The sequence below is a fragment of the Dendropsophus ebraccatus genome, chromosome 1, assembly GCF_027789765.1.
Source record: "Dendropsophus ebraccatus isolate aDenEbr1 chromosome 1, aDenEbr1.pat, whole genome shotgun sequence".
NCBI lineage: Eukaryota > Metazoa > Chordata > Amphibia > Anura > Hylidae > Dendropsophus > Dendropsophus ebraccatus.
Genome location: NC_091454.1, coordinates 32,749,231 through 32,768,596, shown reverse-complemented (window position 1 = coordinate 32,768,596; position 19,366 = coordinate 32,749,231). Strand labels below are relative to the sequence as shown.

Below are 19,366 nucleotides of genomic sequence, written 5' to 3'. Positions count from 1 at the left end.
AGTAGTGGAAGCCGTCTAATAGACGGAATCCATTACTAAGTCGGGGCCTAGTGTTAGCCGGTATAAAATGGCTAACACTAACCCCCTATTATTACCCCAGTACCCAATGCCACCAGGGGTACTGGGAAGAGCCGGGTGCCAGTGGTCCCGGAGCGTCAAAATTGGCGCTCCTGGACCGGGCGGCAGCAGGCTGGTAAGATTTAGGCTGGGGAGGGCCTAAACCAATGGCTCTTCCCACCCTGGTGTTACCAGGCTGCTGTCGTTTGGTTTTTAACCCGGCTGGTTCTAAAAATAGGGGGGACCCTATGCGTTTTTTTTTTTAAATAAATAAATAATTAAAAAAAAACGCATAGGGTCCCCCCTATTTTTATAACCAGCCGGGTTAAAAACCAAACGACAGCAGCCTGGTAACACCAGGGTGGGAAGAGCCATTGGTTTAGGCCCTCCCCAGCCTAAATCTTACCAGCCTGCTGCCGCCCGGTCCAGGAGCGCCAATTTTGACGCTCCAGGACCACTGGCACCCGGCTCTTCCCAGTACCCCTGGTGGCATTGGGTACTGGGGTAATAATAGGGGGTTAGTGTTAGCCATTTTATACCGGCTAACACTAGGCCCCGACTTAGTAATGGATTCCGTCTATTAGACGGCTTCCACTACTAAGTCTATAAAGTAAAGAAATAAAGACAAGACACAAGTTTACAAATTTTTTTATTCAAATAAAAACACCCCCACACCCCTCATTGACCATTTTATTAAAAAAAACATTAAAAAAACGCTGGTCATCGACGTAGTCCATGGAATCCGCCGTAATCCCCAGGATACCGATATCTGAAAAACAAAAAGGGAGAAACACACAAAAACACACAAACAGGAGCACAACACCCATCATTGTGAGCGGTGTTGTGCTCCTTACAGTATGCAGCATCTTTACAGATCGCTGCTTACAGTCTGACCCCCAAGGGGTTAAGGGAGGATGTATTGCATCCCCCTTAACCCCCTGGGGGCCAGACTGATGTCAGACTGCACCCATCCCAGCAAGGAAGGGGTTAAGTGACCCCCCCTTCCTTGCTGGGAGGGGTGCAGTGCCGGGGAGGGGGTGTGGAGAGCTCTATACTCACCCCGATGTGTCCTCTTCGCTGGTCCGCAGCACAATGAAGTCACTGTACTGCGGACCGGCTCATTATATGTGCGCTCAGCCGAACAGCCAATCAGCTGAGCACACATATAATTCTAAATGTTTCTTCTAATAATGCTATTGTCATAACATAATTAGAAGAAACATTTGATGTTTTGAGTAAAGTTAAGTGATGATTAGTACAGAATGCTCTATTGCCGGCATATGAATTCACGGCTTATGGAGCTTCCTGTACTAATTAATATTTAATTAAGAAAACAAATTTTCGTTTAAATAAATTCAGTTTCGTTGGTCAATAATTTAATTCTAACGAATCCATCATTGTGCAATTAAATATACTGTCAAAAAATAAATATATATATAAATATACATTTATTTATATATATATGTATTTTAACAGTATATTTAATTGCAAAATGATGGAATCGTTTACATTTAATTATTGAACAATAAAAGGGACTTTATTAGACAGAAAATGTGTTTTATTAATTCAATATATTAACCATGAGAGACATCGGCTATAGTGCAGAGGATCGCAAACCCCGGTAATAGCGATTCCTGTAAACTGTTTCCCTGCTTTCCCAGATGCATCCAGAGGTGTTTCCATCACTTTCTTAACATTTTATTTGTTATTTTTAGTTGAACCAGATTTCCAAGTAAATGACCGTATGTTTTGAGCCGCATGTCTATTTTTTCCCACGGCCGGAGTTTCACCCGCACATTTACAGCCGCATAAAAAATACAGCCGCACAGTTACAGCGTGTGAATCCAGCCTTAATCTTTCAAAGAATCTGTGAGGAAAGAAAAGTGGAATCTGATTGGTTGTTAGGGGCACCTGAGCCAGTTCTACTTTACACCAGTTTGATAAATCTCCCCAATGTCTTTATTTTTACACAACTGTGTGTATAAAAACATACTGTACCTCTTGGTAAATGATGACATTATGGTGAATACTTTACCCTTCAGCTGTCTTAAATTTACATATGTCTTCCATCAATATGCTGTCTGTAATACAATAAATAGTTTTTTATGGTCAGAATTTGTCATTAAAATCACAAGCAAAAACCAGGAGTTTTTAGTTTTAAAACCTTAACCAACAGGAGGCTAAAGTAAAGCAAGTTTGCCATATACATTCAGTAGTTATCATAGAAAACAGAGCACCTTCTGTATTCTGACCTTTTTTTTCCAAAGAGTCCAAACACGGGAATTCCATGTTTTCCAGGCCATCTGAGCGCTCACAGAGAGAAGGCAGTCATGTGATTGACAGACACATTGAGCTGTGAATCTCTGTACTGGTCTGAACTTCATGATTTTAGTCTCTTTTTTCAAACAGCAAAAAGACAAAAATCTGCCTTTTAGGAAACTGGACTTGGATTTCTGGTAAGTTCATCTTTTTTTTACAGCATGAAAACAACAAAAACAAAAAAATGAATGTAAATTGCAAACTTACTTTATTTTACATCCCCTGCTGATTTAGAATTTCAAAGTTATAACGACAGTGACACTTTAAAATCCCTGTGTGAAATCCACAGCAAAATTTTTTATTAAAGTATTGTATTGTTGGCAGCAGCAGAGGAGGGATACCTCTTATGTGTTTATGTCTCGCACAAGAGTATGAGATTCTTAGCGGTGTATCACCCTTTGATGTGATGCTCCGCTCTGCCACTGGATGTTTAGTACCGTTTATTTGTGTGGAATGTACTGAATTGTTTGTCACACAGTTGTCCTTGTTGTTGAGGACCACTGTCTTTCCAACTTTTTTTTCTTTGTTAATGTTTAACTAAAATAATAAAGAGTTTTAAAAAAAAGTATTGTATTGTCCCCCAAAAGTTATACAAATCACCAATACACACTTATTACATGAAATGCACATAAAGTGTTTTTTTCCCTGCACTTACTACTGGATCAAGGCTTCACTTCCTGGATAACATGTTTTTTGTTTTTTTTTCCAAACAAGTTTTATTAAACAGAAAATTATACACCATGACACAGAGCATGACAACAAAATAAGGGACACGCAGGACCGTGCAATTTCAAGTAACTAAACATAATGCTCTCAAGAAACTTATAATTTTATATGAAATTTTGTGCAGAAGACTGTTGAAAAGACCTAATGCACAGAGTGATATAGGAACTGTGTTTAAAAGGAGTTTAGAGACACAGCTCTGGTAGTCAGGTTGTCACATCACCATTTTATCCAGGAAATGAAGCCTTGATGTAGTAGTAAGTGCAGGGAAAAAAGCACCTTATAAGCATTTCCTGTAATAAGTGTATATTGGTGATTTGTATAACTTTTGGGGGACAATACATTACTTTAACAAAAAATTTTGCCAGACTTCTCCTTTAAAAATAAGACTAGGTTTATTTGGTTATCACAAAGGCTGTTTAAATGAGCTATGGGTTATTAAACGGCGGTCTCCAACCTTTTTCCGATGGCATGCTGGGAATCAGGGGTTTAACTACAAATGGCTGGGCCCCATAGCAAACTTTTGATTGCCCCCCCCCCCTCTTCCCGTCAGGCCACTAAGCCGTCAAGTCTAATCATAACTGCAAGTGCTTGTCAGGAGAGCTTGCAGTTAAAGGGACATGGCAATGGGCCCCCCTGATGCTGTAGGCCCCATAGCAGCCGCTATGGCTGCTACAGTGGTAGTTATGCCCCGGCTGGGAGTTAGAGTTTAACTAACTGATGAGTTTGTAGTGGCAACCATCTGAAAATTATGATTAGTAGTTATGTACCATTAATTTATTGTACAACGTTTAAGATCTGCTATAATATACTGTTTATTTCTGAATTGCCTTGACTATGTTAGAATTTACAAGTTGATGTGTAGATGTATATGTGTTTATTTTAAGCGAGGTATATGCTCAGATATATGGCATTTTGTAATATATGTAACTTACTATAAAAGGTAACAAACCTGTGGACTTATTTCTATAACTGTCAGTTAGAGAGCTTTAAACTATTTCTTAATGTATTTTTATTATTGTGTTGCACCACAGCCCTACTCTTTGACTTGTCATAGTCTCAGGCTGGCATGAGGGCTTCTGCAGGAGCAGACTATTCTCTGGCATTTCCTTGTGATCTCTTTCTCTTCTGGGGGCCACTGTAGAGATTTTAGGGGGGTTGCACCTGTGTGTAAGGTGGTTGGTGGTGTGGACCTGTAATCCGCCGGGGCCATCCCCTGATACTGCTGTCCGGCAAGATGGCCCTTGGTGATGGTGTGGTGCATGTGGACCAGGCAACAGGGAGACAAGGAGGGGGGCAGTGTAATGATAACTACTATACTGGTAACTTAAAGGCAGTTCAACAGTGCAGCTGCATACAGAGGCTTTGAATGGGTTGCTGTGCTGATGTGTGGAGAGATGGTCTGCCTCAGACCTCAGTATGTTACTTCATGTAGGACACTGGTGATCACACTGATGCTGTGATCCTGGCTTTTCCAATGGAGCTTGAGACTTTTTCCTCCCTGTTATCTAGGGAGCTTTTTGCTTAAGTATCTAAGCCAGGTCAAAAGCCAGTACTTGCGGTTCCTAGAAATTCCCTGCGGTCCTTTCACAACTCCCTCCCCCCCTCCCCCCGAAATCCGCATGAGAAGGAGACGATGCAGAGGCCTAAGTTAACTCCGCCACCAAACATACTCAAGTCCATCCACATGGGTTACGGAACTGAGGATTCCCACTATCCGTTGACAAACTCTCTCCCACAGTTTATCTTAGTCTCACCTCCAGCTGTCCTACTCCTTTCTGCCCAGCTTATACTCCAATAGTATAAGCCAATTTTCTTCTTTCTTCTTCTTGAAAACTTCTCTACTTGTTCTTATTTCAACTTGTCTCTTGGACAGCTACTCAACTTGTAGCTAAACCTTGTCTCTGCAGGCCTTTTATGAGCACATTAGCATGCTCCACTTACCTTCTAGCAGGTTCTAGAAAGAACTTGAAGTTCTATATTAGCTAAAGCAGCAGGTATACCACCAAAGACTGCAGGTGTCACTGTTGACTAACAGTGTACTATAGTGTGTGTGGTGAGGCAAATGGAAGCCATTCCTTTCCTGCCAGTTAACCTGGTACAGAGAATACATAAAACAACTTTACATATACCAAATAGTTAATGAACAAGTGCCCTCCTAGGCTCCACTATAGGAATTGCTCTATGGTGTGTTGCAGGCATACTCCTTTAATAATATCGAGGTATTGTATTATAACAATGCAGATGGGACACCAGTCCACAGAACTATGAATCACCTTAACTGTTTCCTAACAATGGCTTTAAATACTCAGATACTCTCAGGACATAGGGCAGAATAGGGAGATCAGTTAACAGTCAAGAATGGAATTCATAGAAGCATGTATCATTGTCACAAACACTAGTAAAATGTCAACTTGACATGACTTGACTTTGCAACATGATAAGAACCAGTGGGAGTAGTAGAAGTCTTGCACAATAGTTCAGATAATATGATGTCTTCATATATACATACATATATACATACATACTAGATGGATGTACTTCTTAATGTTTTAGAAGCCTGATGATTAATGTATTGATAGTATTGTCTATTTATTGCCTTTGGATATTGTTTAGAATTAGAATTTAGAATTCAATCCACAATTAATATATTACTTATATTGTTTAATAATAACATAGCAGCTTCCTATAATCTGCCAGTGTCATAAAATTGCATTTACCTAGGTCTAATATTCCTGATGTACACATTATGGTCATCTAAATGAGGTGAGAAACATAGAAATGCAAAGATAAATTAAAATAAAACTTGTAAACTACTTGAAAATTGTATTTCTTGCAGAGTTTCTGCAGTTCTTGAATTTGAACTCTAAGTGGCAGTATTAGACTGTGTAAAAATATATTCAGAAGAAAATCTAGTATATGTCACTGAAATCTCATAGTGCTGGATATACAGAAACACAGCAATATTTCTGGAGATCACACACTGCAGTCTGGAGTCCAGGAAACATCTTTGCAAGGAATTGGGCAATATAAGAATACATTCCTTTTTGTGGATTACAGTAAAGGAAACTTTTAAATCTGAGCTTTTTGACAATGAATGATACAGCAAGACAAAGAAGAATAAAATGTGAGAAGATGTATCAGGTATTTTTCTTTATTTTCTTCTTTACCAGTGTTACCTATGGGCAGCTACAATATTCAGTACATGAAGAAATGAAGCGAGGATCTGTAATTGGGAATGTGGCAAAAGATCTTGGATTAAATGTAAAGGAATTAGCAAATAGGAAATTTCAACTTATTTCTCAGACAAGAAAGCAATATTTCAGTGTTAATCTGGATAATGGAGACTTATTTGTATCCGACAGAATTGATAGGGAAACATTATGTGAAATGAAACCAAACTGCTTTTTAAACCTGGAGGCTGTAATAGAAAATCCTTTGAATTTTTACACAATCACCATTGAAATCCAGGATGTGAATGATAACTCTCCCATATTCTCCAAGAAACATTTTGATTTAGAAATCAGTGAGGTCACCTTACCTGGGGCCCGCTTTGCTTTAGGAAATGCTCAAGACCTGGATATAGGAAGCAACTCTGTACAGAGTTATACACTGAGCGGCAATGACAACTTTAGACTCAGAGAAAAAATTACAACTAATGGCATTAAATATCCGGAAATTATACTGGAAAAGTCATTGGATAGAGAGAAGCAAAGTTCCTATGAGTTAGTCCTAACAGCTCTGGATGGAGGTAACCCACAGAAATCCAGCACTGCTACAATAAGGATTACTGTCCAGGATGTTAATGACAACCTGCCGATGTTTAACCAGGATACATATCGTATAAGATTACAGGAAAATGCCGCTATTGGATCCCTTGTCATCCAGTTAAATGCAACCGATGAAGATGAAGGATCTAATGCTCAAATAACATATTCTTTCAGTCACATTTCTGATACTGGACGCCAGTTATTTACTATAGATTCAATAAATGGGGAAATTAAAGTCTTAGGACGTTTGGACTATGAAACATCAGACATCTATGAAATGACTGTAGAAGCTAAAGATGGCGGAGGTCATGTGACACATTGCAAGGTGATGGTACAAGTAATGGATGTCAATGACAATGCCCCTAATATAACAATGAAATCTCTTTCAGCATCAATTCCAGAGAATTCATTGCCAGGAACTGTGATAGCATTGCTCAATGTCCGAGACTTGGACTCTGGGATGAATAGTGAAGTTGTTTGTCATATCTCAGACACATTGGCTTTTCAGCTAATTCCATCCCCCAATAGTTACTATAAACTAGTGACTGCAGCTGGTATGGACCGAGAAAGAAATCCTTCCCACAATGTTACTATACATTGTACGGATAATGGATCTCCTCCACTATCTACCAACAAGACCTTTCAGCTCAACATCTCAGATGTGAATGACAATGCTCCAGTCTTTGAGAAGATGAGCTACATTCTGTATATTGGAGAAAATAACCAACCAGGTACATCAATACACAATGTCCGCGCTTCAGATTTGGACTGTGATGACAATGGGAAGATTAGTTATAGCATTCTGAACAGTAATGTAGAAGATATTCCTGTCACCTCCTATGTCTCCATAAACTCAATGACCGGGGTTCTCTATGCCCAGAGATCATTTGACTATGAACAGTTGCGGGAATTTCAGTTCCAGGTGATGGCTAAAGACAGTGGATCTCCTCCTCTAAGCAGTAATGTCACAGTGAGGATATGTATCATTGATAAGAATGATAATGCTCCTAAGATCCTCTACCCATCAGCAGACACTGAGGGATCAGCATTATTTGAGTTTATTCCTCACTCTGCTGAGAAAGGTTATCTAGTCACCAAAGTGATAGCAGTGGACGCTGACTCTGGACACAACGCCTGGCTCTCCTATCACTTACTACAGGCTCCTGACCCAACATTATTCACCATTGGTCAATATACTGGTGAAATGAGGATTGGGCGAGATCTTCCGGATATAGAGTCTTTAAGACAGAAACTTGTGATCCTGGTGAAGGATAATGGAGTCCCATCTCTCTCATCTACAGTCACTTTGAACTTAGTTGTGGCCGAGAATTTTCAGCAAGTTGTGCCAGAAATCAGAAAACAACCGACTAATGCAGACAGTAAATCCCCTGTAACCTTCTATCTAGTGGTATCCATAGCTCTGATCTCTCTATTATTCATTATAACTGTTCTCATCGCTGTCATCTACAAATGCAGAAAGACTCCCACCCCAACAAGCTATGGAGCATATAGCAGAAATGTGTATCCTCAGTTCACCCTGGGATGTCCTTCTGAGATCAGTGATACAAGTTTACCTTTCCCATTCTCATATGATGTGTGTGTGACTCTGGACTCAAAGCAGAATGAAATTGCTTATCTGAAACCAGTGCAGAACGTCCCTACAGACAATCTCATCGACACTGATGAAACTGTGAATGATGCTTCCAACAATGAACCAAATTCTAACATTATTGCACAGGTATGAAACAACCTTTAAAAAAAATAATACTTAAAAATATAAAAGTTTACAAATTGTGATATTACTGTCTAGTGGGTTCCAACACAGCATAGTTTTGTGTGTGTGTCTTTTGTGTTTGTGTGTCTGGCAGTGGCTGGTGGGATACGTGTATGACAGCGTCTGGTGGGTCCCAACACAGAAAGGTTTTGTGTTTTTGTGAACAACGAACAACGATGTGTTTGTGGCAAAGTGGGTGTCTGGCGTCAGGTGGTGATTTACGCTTGTTTTACGGCCTAGGGCAAGTAGGGCATTAAAGCATGATAGTGTGAGGTGAATTGACCCATAGCGCTAGTGCAACCCAGGTGATCCCTTACTCCCTCAACTCCCATGTCATGTAACGCAGTACGTGTGGTCAAGGTTCACATCTGTTTCCATAATGAAAGGCATGATTAATAGTTATATATCATTATTTTTTTTTACAACGTTTTTTACAACGATCTATTATAGTATAATATTTAGTTTTCTGAATTGTCTTGACTGTGTTAGGAGGTATATGTCGATGTTAAGATCCATTTTTGTATTTATTTTAAAGTGTTGATGTTGTTTCAGAAAACTTGATAGAGAGACTTACAAAATGAGAAAAGGTGTAACAACAACAACTTTTAAAGCGACTCTGTGCCCACAGTCTGACCCCCCCAAACCTCTTGTACCTTTGGATAGCTGCTTTAAATCCAAAATCCTGGGGTCCGTTCGGCAAGTGATGCAGTTATTGTCCTAAAAAACAACTTTTTAACTTGCATGACCTGTGCCAAACGGCCGTGGCTTGGAGTATCTGTGCCCTAACTTTGCACCACCCCTCCGTCCCTCCTCCCTGCCTTCTTCATCATTTTTCCTATTCCTCTGCAGTGAACATTGCACAGGTGCCTTAAGGATCCAGCCCATGTGACGGGCTGACACAGGTGGGGAATAGGAGACAATCTGCCTGGGGCATTCCTAATGATGAAGAGGGCAGGGAGGAAGGAGTGGGAGGGTGAGCCAGCCTAATGCATACACAATCTAGGCCAAGGCCGTTTGACACAGGGCTACAATTTTAAAAGTAGTTTTTTAGGACAATAACTGGATCACCTGCCGAACGGATCCCAGGACAGATCTTGGATTAAAAGCAGCTTTCTGAAAGTACAAGCAGTTTGGGGGGGGGGGCAGATTGTGGGTACAGAGTCGCTTTAAGTGCTAGGGCTTACCATATATACTCCCCCTTCTTACAAGTGATAATAAAAAAAAAAAACTGCTCTAGAGTTTTTTTTATGATTTTAATATAGAAAAAGGAAGGCAAATATTTTAGCAAATATGGTTCACTTTTTCAGGAATTAGATATTTAACCCTTTGAGGACCAAGCCCAAAATGACCCAGTTGACCATGCAAGTTTTCATTTATGTGTTTTTGTTTTTTTCCTCTTCCCCTTTTAAGAGCTCTACCACTTTCAGTTTTCTATCTATCGGGCCATGTAAGGACTTGTTTTTTTAAAGGAGTATTTGTACTTTGTAATGGTGTCCTTCATTCTACCATAACATGTATAATGGAACCCCAAATATATTATTTATGAAGATATAAATTGGTGAAATCGTAAAAAAAGAATGCAATATGGTAACGTTTGGGGGGGGGGGGGGGTTGTGTCTACGTAATGCACTATATGGTAAAAGCGACATGATACCATTATTCTATAGGTCAGCCCGAACACAACCACATGAAGGTTTACACATATTTTTAATTGCATTGAGCGCTTTTACAAGCAGCCGGCAGTGTTATCATTTGGCTGGACTCCCTGAGATCAGTGATCTATTTCTCTTATGGTTCTACTAGACATTGCTCCTACCTAGCTGGGGTCCTGCTCCACACTGATTAGGGGCAACACTCCATGATCTCTAGTTTTTATTAATACCATATTTCTGAAGTTCGGACGTTTTGATCACTTTTTATTATTTTTTTAAATATATAATGTAACAAAAAATCGGTAATCCTGGCACTTTTCCTCCTCTTTTTGTCTACGCCATTTGCCGTTAGTGATGACGCTTGTTATATTTAAATAGATCGGACAATTATGCACCCTACAGTACATTATATGTTTATTTATTTATTTTTATATGTTTTATTTATATAATGGGAAAGGGGGGGGGGGATTTTAACTTTTATTGTGGGAGGGGCTTTGGGGTATTTATAAAGACATTTTTACTTTTTTTATACACATTTTAAGTTCTCTTGGGGGACTTTTACATACAATACTTAGATTATTCACACTGATCATTGCTATGCCACACTACGTCCTTAGTCGTCTAGGGGTTAATATCAGTGGTGCGTTCATGTAGATGTTGTATTAATCTTTGGTACTATATAACTTTGAGGTAATCCTTAGGTTAAAAAAAAAAAAAAAAAAAAAAAAGAGAAGAGAAAAAATACAGAGCAGAAATATCAACCCTTATATTTTTTAGACATTTCAAATCACATTTAAATTTCAATAATTCTATTTGTTTAGTTAGTATAGTTTGCAGCTTCCAAGCTGAAGCACATTTACCCAATAAGTTTATCAAGATGTCCAATTATGATAGACATAAATAAAGATCAAAACGGTAGTGTCTGCATTTGAATGATGGGGCCTTGGTGCTAACTAGGGATGGTACGAACCCGAACCCTCGATAATGATTCCTGCTGTCCAGCGGGAGGACTGCCTGGAAAACTGGGATACAGCCATAGCCATAGGCTGTATCCCAGTTTTCCAGGCATTACTCCCGCTGTACCTGCTAGCTCCACGGAGCGGGCAGACAGCTGGAATCTGCTGCCGAGCAATCAGGTTCATACGAACCCGAACCTCGGCAGGTTCGGACCATCCCTAGTGCTAACATAAGTATTGTGGCCTTTTCATACCAAGCATAGGTCTGTATATTATGTAGCATATAGATAGTCCTCTATATGGTGTTGTGTCTGGTAAACAAGGATTGGCTTGCTATGTTTACCTCAGCTTTGCTGTCCTTCAGTCAACTAAGTGATAAGAGTATAGGGATGGATAATATTAATGACAAAGTTAGGCTGTAAATATAACAGACCCAGGTAATCCCTTAGGCTGGGTTCACACTACGTATATTTCAGTCAGTATTGTGGTCCTCATATTGGAAACCAAAACCAGGAGTGGATTAAAAACACAGAAAGGCTCTGTTCACACAATGTTGAAATTGAGTGGATGGCCGTCATTTAATGGCAAATATTTGCTGTTATTTTAAAACAACGGCTGTTATATTGAAATAATGGCCGTTATTTACTGTTATATGGCGGCCATCCACTCAATTTCAACAGTGTGTGGACAGATCCTTTCTGTGTTTTTAATCCACTCCTGGTTTTGGTTGCAATATGAGGACCACAATACTGACTGAAATATACGTAGTGTGAACCCAGCCTTAAACTGTAATGTTTTAATTGAGATAGGTTGTTGGCATATGTTATTTATACTCCATTTATTTATGGAGTATTGTAAGATTATAAAGTCTATATTATATACTGTGAGCATAAAATATCTTTAAAAAAAAGATATGGCTGTATGGCAAATAACAGATTTTATCCCCTTCTCACAAAATGCCACAATTGTGTGTGGGGGGTGACAAGAATAGTCATTATGGGCATACTCCTTCAATAATATCTAGGATCATAGAAAATTCTAATCCTGAGCCAACATTAACAGTATTGTAACAACGCAGGTGGGACACCAGTCCACAGAACCAGGAAACACCTTTCTTGCTTCCTTACAATGACTTCCAAAACTCAGATACTCCCAGGGATGATGATACAGCAGAATAGGGAGATCAGTCAACAATCAAAAATTAAATTCATACTGTGTGAGGCCTGAGGAAGTGTTTGGGTGAACTCCTGCTGGGTCAGCTGTTATGTTGGTGTGATAGCTGAGTGGGTCTAGGGTCACTTGGACACTTGTCACAGTAGCCTGGAGTGGTATAGGACCCACCCTGGATGGTTTGGCACCTCACCAGCGCAAAAAAAGAATTAATCCAAGTATAGAGAGATGTATAGAGAGTCCAGTGCTTTAGCAAAGTGGAACAGTTTACTTAGGATAACCGTAGTGCAATACAGGAGATACTGGTGGCAACAGTACAGTCTAGTGCAATACAGTAGTTACATTCTCTTAATAACACAGGTGCTAGTAGTTGCAGTAGAGACCTGGTGCTTGTAGTAAGAAGGTGCTCTGCAGTAGAGAGAAGATAGAAGAGGAGTTGCCAGAGGGGCCCTGCCCAAGGTAGAAGTATACTATGCTGGAACAGTAGAGGTGTGTAGAAGAAGAGAATACAGAATACTTGTACTCACAGATGACTTCTAGTCTTGACCGCCTTATGGGCCCCTAGTTGCGAGCTACCCTTCCTCGGTGGGTAATATGAGCCCCAGGCCTTGTTATCTGGGTTGAGCAGACTCCTGAGCCCTCCCAGTTGTCCTGCACTGCGCAGTGGAATACGTAGACTTTCCTTAGTTCCTTTTTTCCACTGGGGTCAGTTCCTATAACTCTGAAGGTAACTGCCCTGCACTTTTTAGAGTGTTTTACAGCATGGGAAAGGTGTTCCCTGTTTGGCTTTTCTCTCCCTGTGAAAGGCCACTGCATAGCGGTTCTAGTGCTCATAGGAAGATACTGTGGTTTGCTTAACTGTGTCCCTGTTAGACTAGCTGCTACCACCTCCAACTCCCTAGCCGGACTGACTAACTTCTCCCACCAGGGACCAAGTCCCAACTGCAGCGATCTATCTAACCCTGTTTGTGATTGGTTAGGCTGTGTGTGTGTGTGTGTGTGTGTGTGTGCAGAAAAGAGAGTAGAGGAGAGCCATGCATAGAATAAGTTACACAGAAACACAGTAGTGACACCCGGTAAGAAAAACGCTAGTTACAGCGGACACCTCGTCCCACTTGTGTGAGCCCAAGAGAGTTACCTTACTCAGGTGCAACAGGACTTAGGGGCCAGTACCGGGTCATTATAATACAAGCATGTATCATTGTCATGAACAAATGTATAATGGCAACACAACATTACTTGGAAACTCAAGCAAATGGGAGTAGTAGTCTTGCAGAATGGTTCTAGTAAAATGATGTCTTCATGGCAGGAGTTGTCTATCCACATCTATCTAGCTATCTAGCTATCAATCTACATACACACTGTATGCATATGTTTCTGATGTTTTATAAACCTGATCATTAATGTATTGTAATGTATTTTCTATTTATTGCCTTTAAAATTAGAATTTAGAATTGAATTCACAATCAATATGTTAGTTGTCTACTAACAGCATAGCAGCTTCCTATAATCTGGCAGTGCCATTACATTGCATTTACCTAAGCCTAATATTCCTGATGTAAATGAGGTAAGAAACAATGTAAAGATAAAATAAAACTTGCAAACTACTTGAAAATTCTGCTTCTTGCAGAGTTTCTGCAGTTCCTAAATTTGAACTCTAAGTGGCAGTATTAGACTGTGTAAAAATATATTCACAAGAAAATCTAGTATATGTCACTGAAATCTCATAGTGCTGGATATACAGAAACACAGCAATATTTCTGAAGATCACACACTGCAGTCTGGAGTCCAGGAAACATCTTTGCAAGGAATTGGGCAATATTAGGAATACATTCCTTTTTGTGGATTACAGTAAAGAAACTTTCTAACAATGAATGATACAGCAAGTCGAAGAAGAATAAAATGGGAGAAGATCTATCAGGTATTTTGCTTTATTTTCTTCTTCACCAGTGTTACCTATGGGCAGCTACAATATTCAGTACATGAGGAAATGAAGCGAGGATCTGTAATTGGGAATGTGGCAAAAGATCTTGAGTTAAATATAAAGGAATTAGCAAATAGAAAATTTCAACTTATTTCACAGACAAGAAAGCAATATTTCAGTGTTAACCTGGATAATGGAGACTTATTTGTAGCTGACAGAATTGATAGAGAAACATTATGTGGAAATAAACCAAACTGCTTTATAAACCTGGAGGCTGTAATAGAAAATCCCTTGAATTTTTACACAATCACCATTGAAATCCAGGATGTGAATGATAACTCGCCCATATTCTCCAAGAAACATTTTGATTTAGAAATCAGTGAGGTTACCTTACCTGGGGCCCGCTTTGCTTTAGGAAATGCTCAAGACCCGGATATAGGAAGCAACTCTGTACAGAGTTATACACTGAGCGGCAATGACAACTTTGGACTTGGAGAAAGAACTACAACAGATGGAATTAAATATCCAGAAATTATACTGGAAAAGTCATTGGATAGAGAGAAGCAAAGTTCCTATGAGTTAGTCCTAACAGCTCTGGATGGAGGTAACCCACAGAAATCCAGCACTGCTACAATAAGGATTATTGTCCTAGACTTTAATGACAACCTGCCGATATTTAACCAAGATACATATCGAATAAGATTACAGGAAAATGCTGCTATTGGATCCCTTGTCATCCAGTTAAATGCAACTGATGAAGATGAAGGATCTAATGCTCAAATAACTTATTCTTTCAGTCACATTTCTGATGAAGCACGCCAGTTATTTACTATAGACTCATTAATTGGGGAAATTAAAGTCTTAGGACATTTGGACTATGAAACATCAGACACCTATGAAATGACTGTAGAAGCTAAAGATGGCGGAGGTCATGTGACACATTGCAAGGTGTTGGTACAAGTAATGGATGTCAATGACAATGCCCCTAATATAACAATGAAATCTCTTTCAGCATCAATTCCAGAGAATTCATTGCCAGGAACTGTGATAGCGTTGCTCAATGTCCGAGACTTGGACTCTGGGATGAATAGTGAAGTTGTTTGTCATATCTCAGACACATTGGCTTTTCAGCTAATTCCATCTTCTAGTAGTTACTATAAACTAGTGACTGCTTCTAGTATGGATCGAGAAAAAAATCCTTCCCACAATGTTACCATACAGTGTACGGATAATGGATCTCCTCCACTATCTACCAACAAGACCTTTCAGCTCAACATCTCAGATGTTAATGACAATGCTCCAGTCTTTGAGAAGATGAGCTACATTCTGTATATTGGAGAAAATAACCAACCAGGTACATCAATACACAATGTCCGCGCTTCAGATCTGGACTGTGATGACAATGGGAAGATTAGTATAGTATAGCATTCTGAACAGTAATGTAGAAGATATTCCTGTCACCTCCTATGTCTCCATAAACTCAATGACTGGGGTTCTCTATGCCCAGAGATCATTTGACTATGAACAGTTGCGGGAATTTCAGTTCCAGGTGATGGCTAAAGACAGTGGATCTCCTCCTCTAAGCAGTAATGTCACAGTGAGGATATGTATCATTGATAAGAATGATAATGCTCCTAAGATCCTCTACCCATCAGCAGACACTGAGGGATCAGCATTATTTGAGTTTATTCCTCACTCTGCTGAGAAAGGTTATCTAGTCACCAAAGTGATAGCAGTGGACGCTGACTCTGGACACAACGCCTGGCTCTCCTATCACTTACTACAGGTTCCCGATCCAACATTATTCACCATTGGTCATTACACTGGAGAAATTAAAATCGGGCGAGATATTCAAGACTCTGATGCCTTAAGACAGCAAATTGTGGTCCTGGTGAAGGATAATGGGGTCCCATCTTTGTCCTGTACAGTATCAGTCGATATAGTTGTGGCAGAAAACTTTCAACAGGCTGTACCAGAGATAAGGAAACAACCGAATGTATCACATACTTCTTCCAATGTAACATTCTACCTGGTGGTTTCCATAGCTTTCATCTCAATACTCTTTATTGTAACTGTGCTGATCACCATAGTGTTAAAATGCAGGAAATCTGATACCCCAACAAGCTATGGGGCATATAGCAGAAATGTGTATCCTCAGTTCACCCTGGGATGTCCTTCTGAGATCAGTGATACAAGTTTACCTTTCCCATTCTCATATGATGTGTGTGTGACTCTGGACTCAAAGCAGAATGAAATTGCTTATTTGAAACCGGTGCAGAACGTCCCTACAGACAATCTCATCGACACTGAGGATTCAGTTTCAGCAAATAACACTTCAGAAACTGATGTGCCTGATGGAAACATTTTGCAGGTATGAATCAAGACTTTTTTCATTTATATTATATAGCAAAAATGTACTTAAAGGGTGCAGAACATCCCTACAGACAATCTCATAGACACTGATGAAACAGAAGTTATGAATGATTCTGCTAACAAGGAGTTAAATTCTAACAATATTGAGGTATGAAGCAGCATTACTTTTTTTTAATGCTATATAATGTTTATATTTTAACTTCTGTATAATTCTTTAGTGAATATTTATCAATTAGCAAATGATTTTTTTTTGTATTTTTTATGAACTCTTTATCAAACCAAACCCTACTTAATCGACCTATCTGTCTGTTTAATGTTAACTGTTATTGAGTGTAAAAACATCTGTTGGGCCATTTTGTTCTGGAAAGTGTAGACCCGCTGTGTAAATATTAACTTTTGAAACTGAGATGGTTTATATTGGTTCAAATTATCCCCTTTTGAAGTTCCTGGAATTATTAGAGGCAAATACTCTTGAATGGCTTGAGGACAGGCATGTCTGATTACTGGAAGGTTAGTGCAGTCAGCAGTGGCGTAGCTACAGCACCGGCCCGGCCCGCAGCCAGGGGGGCCCACTATGCCCCACTTGCCACCTGGTTGAATTCTCAAGTAGTTTGGCATAGCTGCTTGCATCTTTGAATGCAGGCTGCTGCTGCTAAACTGCAAGCGCGGGTGGGGGTCCCGGGTCCGCTCACGATCTACACTGTTTACCTCTCTGGCAGGCCCCCACCCCCTCATCCCAGGCTGACAATCTGCCGGGACACTCCAGCTCTAGTGTACAGAGCTGAGGCCCCTCCCCCAGACCAGAGCGCCGTACTGTTACGGACCTGCACCATCCAGGAGGGGAAGTTACCTCAGACAGCTCCTCCATGCCTGCAGGGGAGATGGTGCAGAGAGGTCCCAAAGAGTGACAACAGGAGCAGCAGCAGCTTCCCCTCTGTATCGCAGCTCTGTCACCTACTTGCTGAGCTGCAGGGAGACTGGAAGCCAGAGGAGCACAGAAGCCCAGCAGACTCGTCCTGACAGAGCAGTGAGGAAGCCCCCTCCCCCGGCTGACCAGAACGACAGAGCAGCAACTGTGAGTAAACACTGAGTGGGGGCTGTGACAGGGACAGCACAGCCCTGAGGTGGGGGCAGCAGTCCTGTCATGGCCCTGGAGGGGGGTGCTCCATTCTCTGGCTACTCCTGTCCCCTCATCTGTAACTTATTTATTAATTATTGTATGTCAGGTTTAACCCTTTTTCTCCTGCTGCTAATGTATCAGAAGTATCTTGAGGAAAGCAGTCAAAGGGTTAAAACTGCCTTGCTGTAATAAAAGCTGCAGATAAGGAAACAAGCAGAGAAGAGAGAGAAGTGTGTATTATGTGTCCTTAATGCACACTACACATGTGAGAGCAGCACATTTATAGCAAAACTTCAAGTGTCACTGTCATTATAAAAAAAACTTTTGACCTGTCTCTATGATGTCATAGAGACATAGAGAAAGGTCAAAAGTTTTCACCAGTCTGGATCTGAGTGTTCACACCTGTACCGTTTAGGAGAATGAGCCAGGAAAGGACCACGCTGCAGCACGTTCACTTTTTTCTCTGTTAGAAAAAAAAGTCGGACTCCATAGATTTACATTACAAGCCCAGCTATTTTTTACTGACTGTGGGTATGTGCACACTGAGTAATTCTGACGTAAACTCCATTGTGGTACTCGCGGACTGCGGCAGGAGCGCGCGTCTCCGCCCTTGTCATAGACTCCATTCTATGCGCAAGCGGATTCTTTCATCCGTCCACAGAATGATCAAGTTCATTCTCTGGATAGAGGGCGGAATCCGCCCGTGCATAGAATGGAGTCTATGACAAGGGCGGAGACGCGCGCTCCTGCCGCAGTCCGCGAGCGTGCACAAGCTGAGAATACCGCAATGGAGTTTATGTCAAAATTACTCAGTGTGCACATACCCTGAGTGAAAGCGGACAGCACTGCAGCGCGATCCTATCCTGGCTCGTTCTCATGATCTGTACAGGTGTGTACACTCAGACCCAGACCGATCAAAACTTTTGACATGTCTCTATGATGTGTCTATGACATGTCAAATGTTTTTTATAATAACAGGTACACTTTCAGCGTCCCACCACCAAAGAGATGCTGACATATACTGTGGTGTAGTGCAGCAGGCCCCATTCACTTCACTTGGCATAATGTAGTCAGGTAGAGATAGTTTGGGACACTCTCCAGTGATATATACAAATTTTCCTGGGTCAGGTTGCAGTTTTGGAGTCGCGTGGCACTGCGTGGGGGGCTCAGGTGGACCTCTGGCACCAGGGCCCATGAGACATTAGCTACGCCCCTGGCAGTCAGGGTCATATTTTTGTTGGGTACTTTAGAAGCTTCAGCTCGAGAACTTGCATCCAGAGGGCCTCTGCTGCAAACTCCCATCTGTGAAGTTAGACTTGTCCAATAGAGGTCTGGAAGATCCTTTTTTGAGCCCCTATGCCTTTATTGTGTTTTGCTACGTCATGGTGGTAGTGTAATAGAGTCAGAGCTCAGCTTCACTGCTTCCTCTCAGCTTAAGTCTGACAGGCTTACACAGAGCGTGAATTACAATGTGTGTGAGAGCTAAGTGTGTCCTTATAACTTGAGAGGATAGGCAGAGATCTAGCTA

The 19,366-nt window shown here is 40.7% G+C and overlaps 1 protein-coding gene and 1 pseudogene across 1 annotated transcript; both read left to right on the top strand.

Annotated features, from left to right (window-relative positions):
- Window positions 1-6,192: 6,192 nt before the first annotated feature.
- On the top strand, window positions 6,193-8,613 carry LOC138780606 (protocadherin gamma-B4-like). Its single transcript, XM_069956714.1, has one exon. The coding sequence runs from the start codon at window positions 6,193-6,195 to the stop codon at window positions 8,611-8,613; it is 2,421 nt and encodes an 806-aa protein (XP_069812815.1).
- Window positions 8,614-14,291: 5,678 nt separating this feature from the next.
- On the top strand, window positions 14,292-16,722 carry LOC138780455 (protocadherin gamma-B4-like; annotated as a pseudogene).
- The last annotated feature ends 2,644 nt before the right edge of the window (window positions 16,723-19,366 follow it).

What these genes read in the sequence shown, in the direction of transcription:
- LOC138780606 (XM_069956714.1), top strand. Translation starts at nt 6,193, where the DNA reads ATGAATGATACAGCAAGACAAAGAAGAATAAAATGTGAGAAGATGTAT.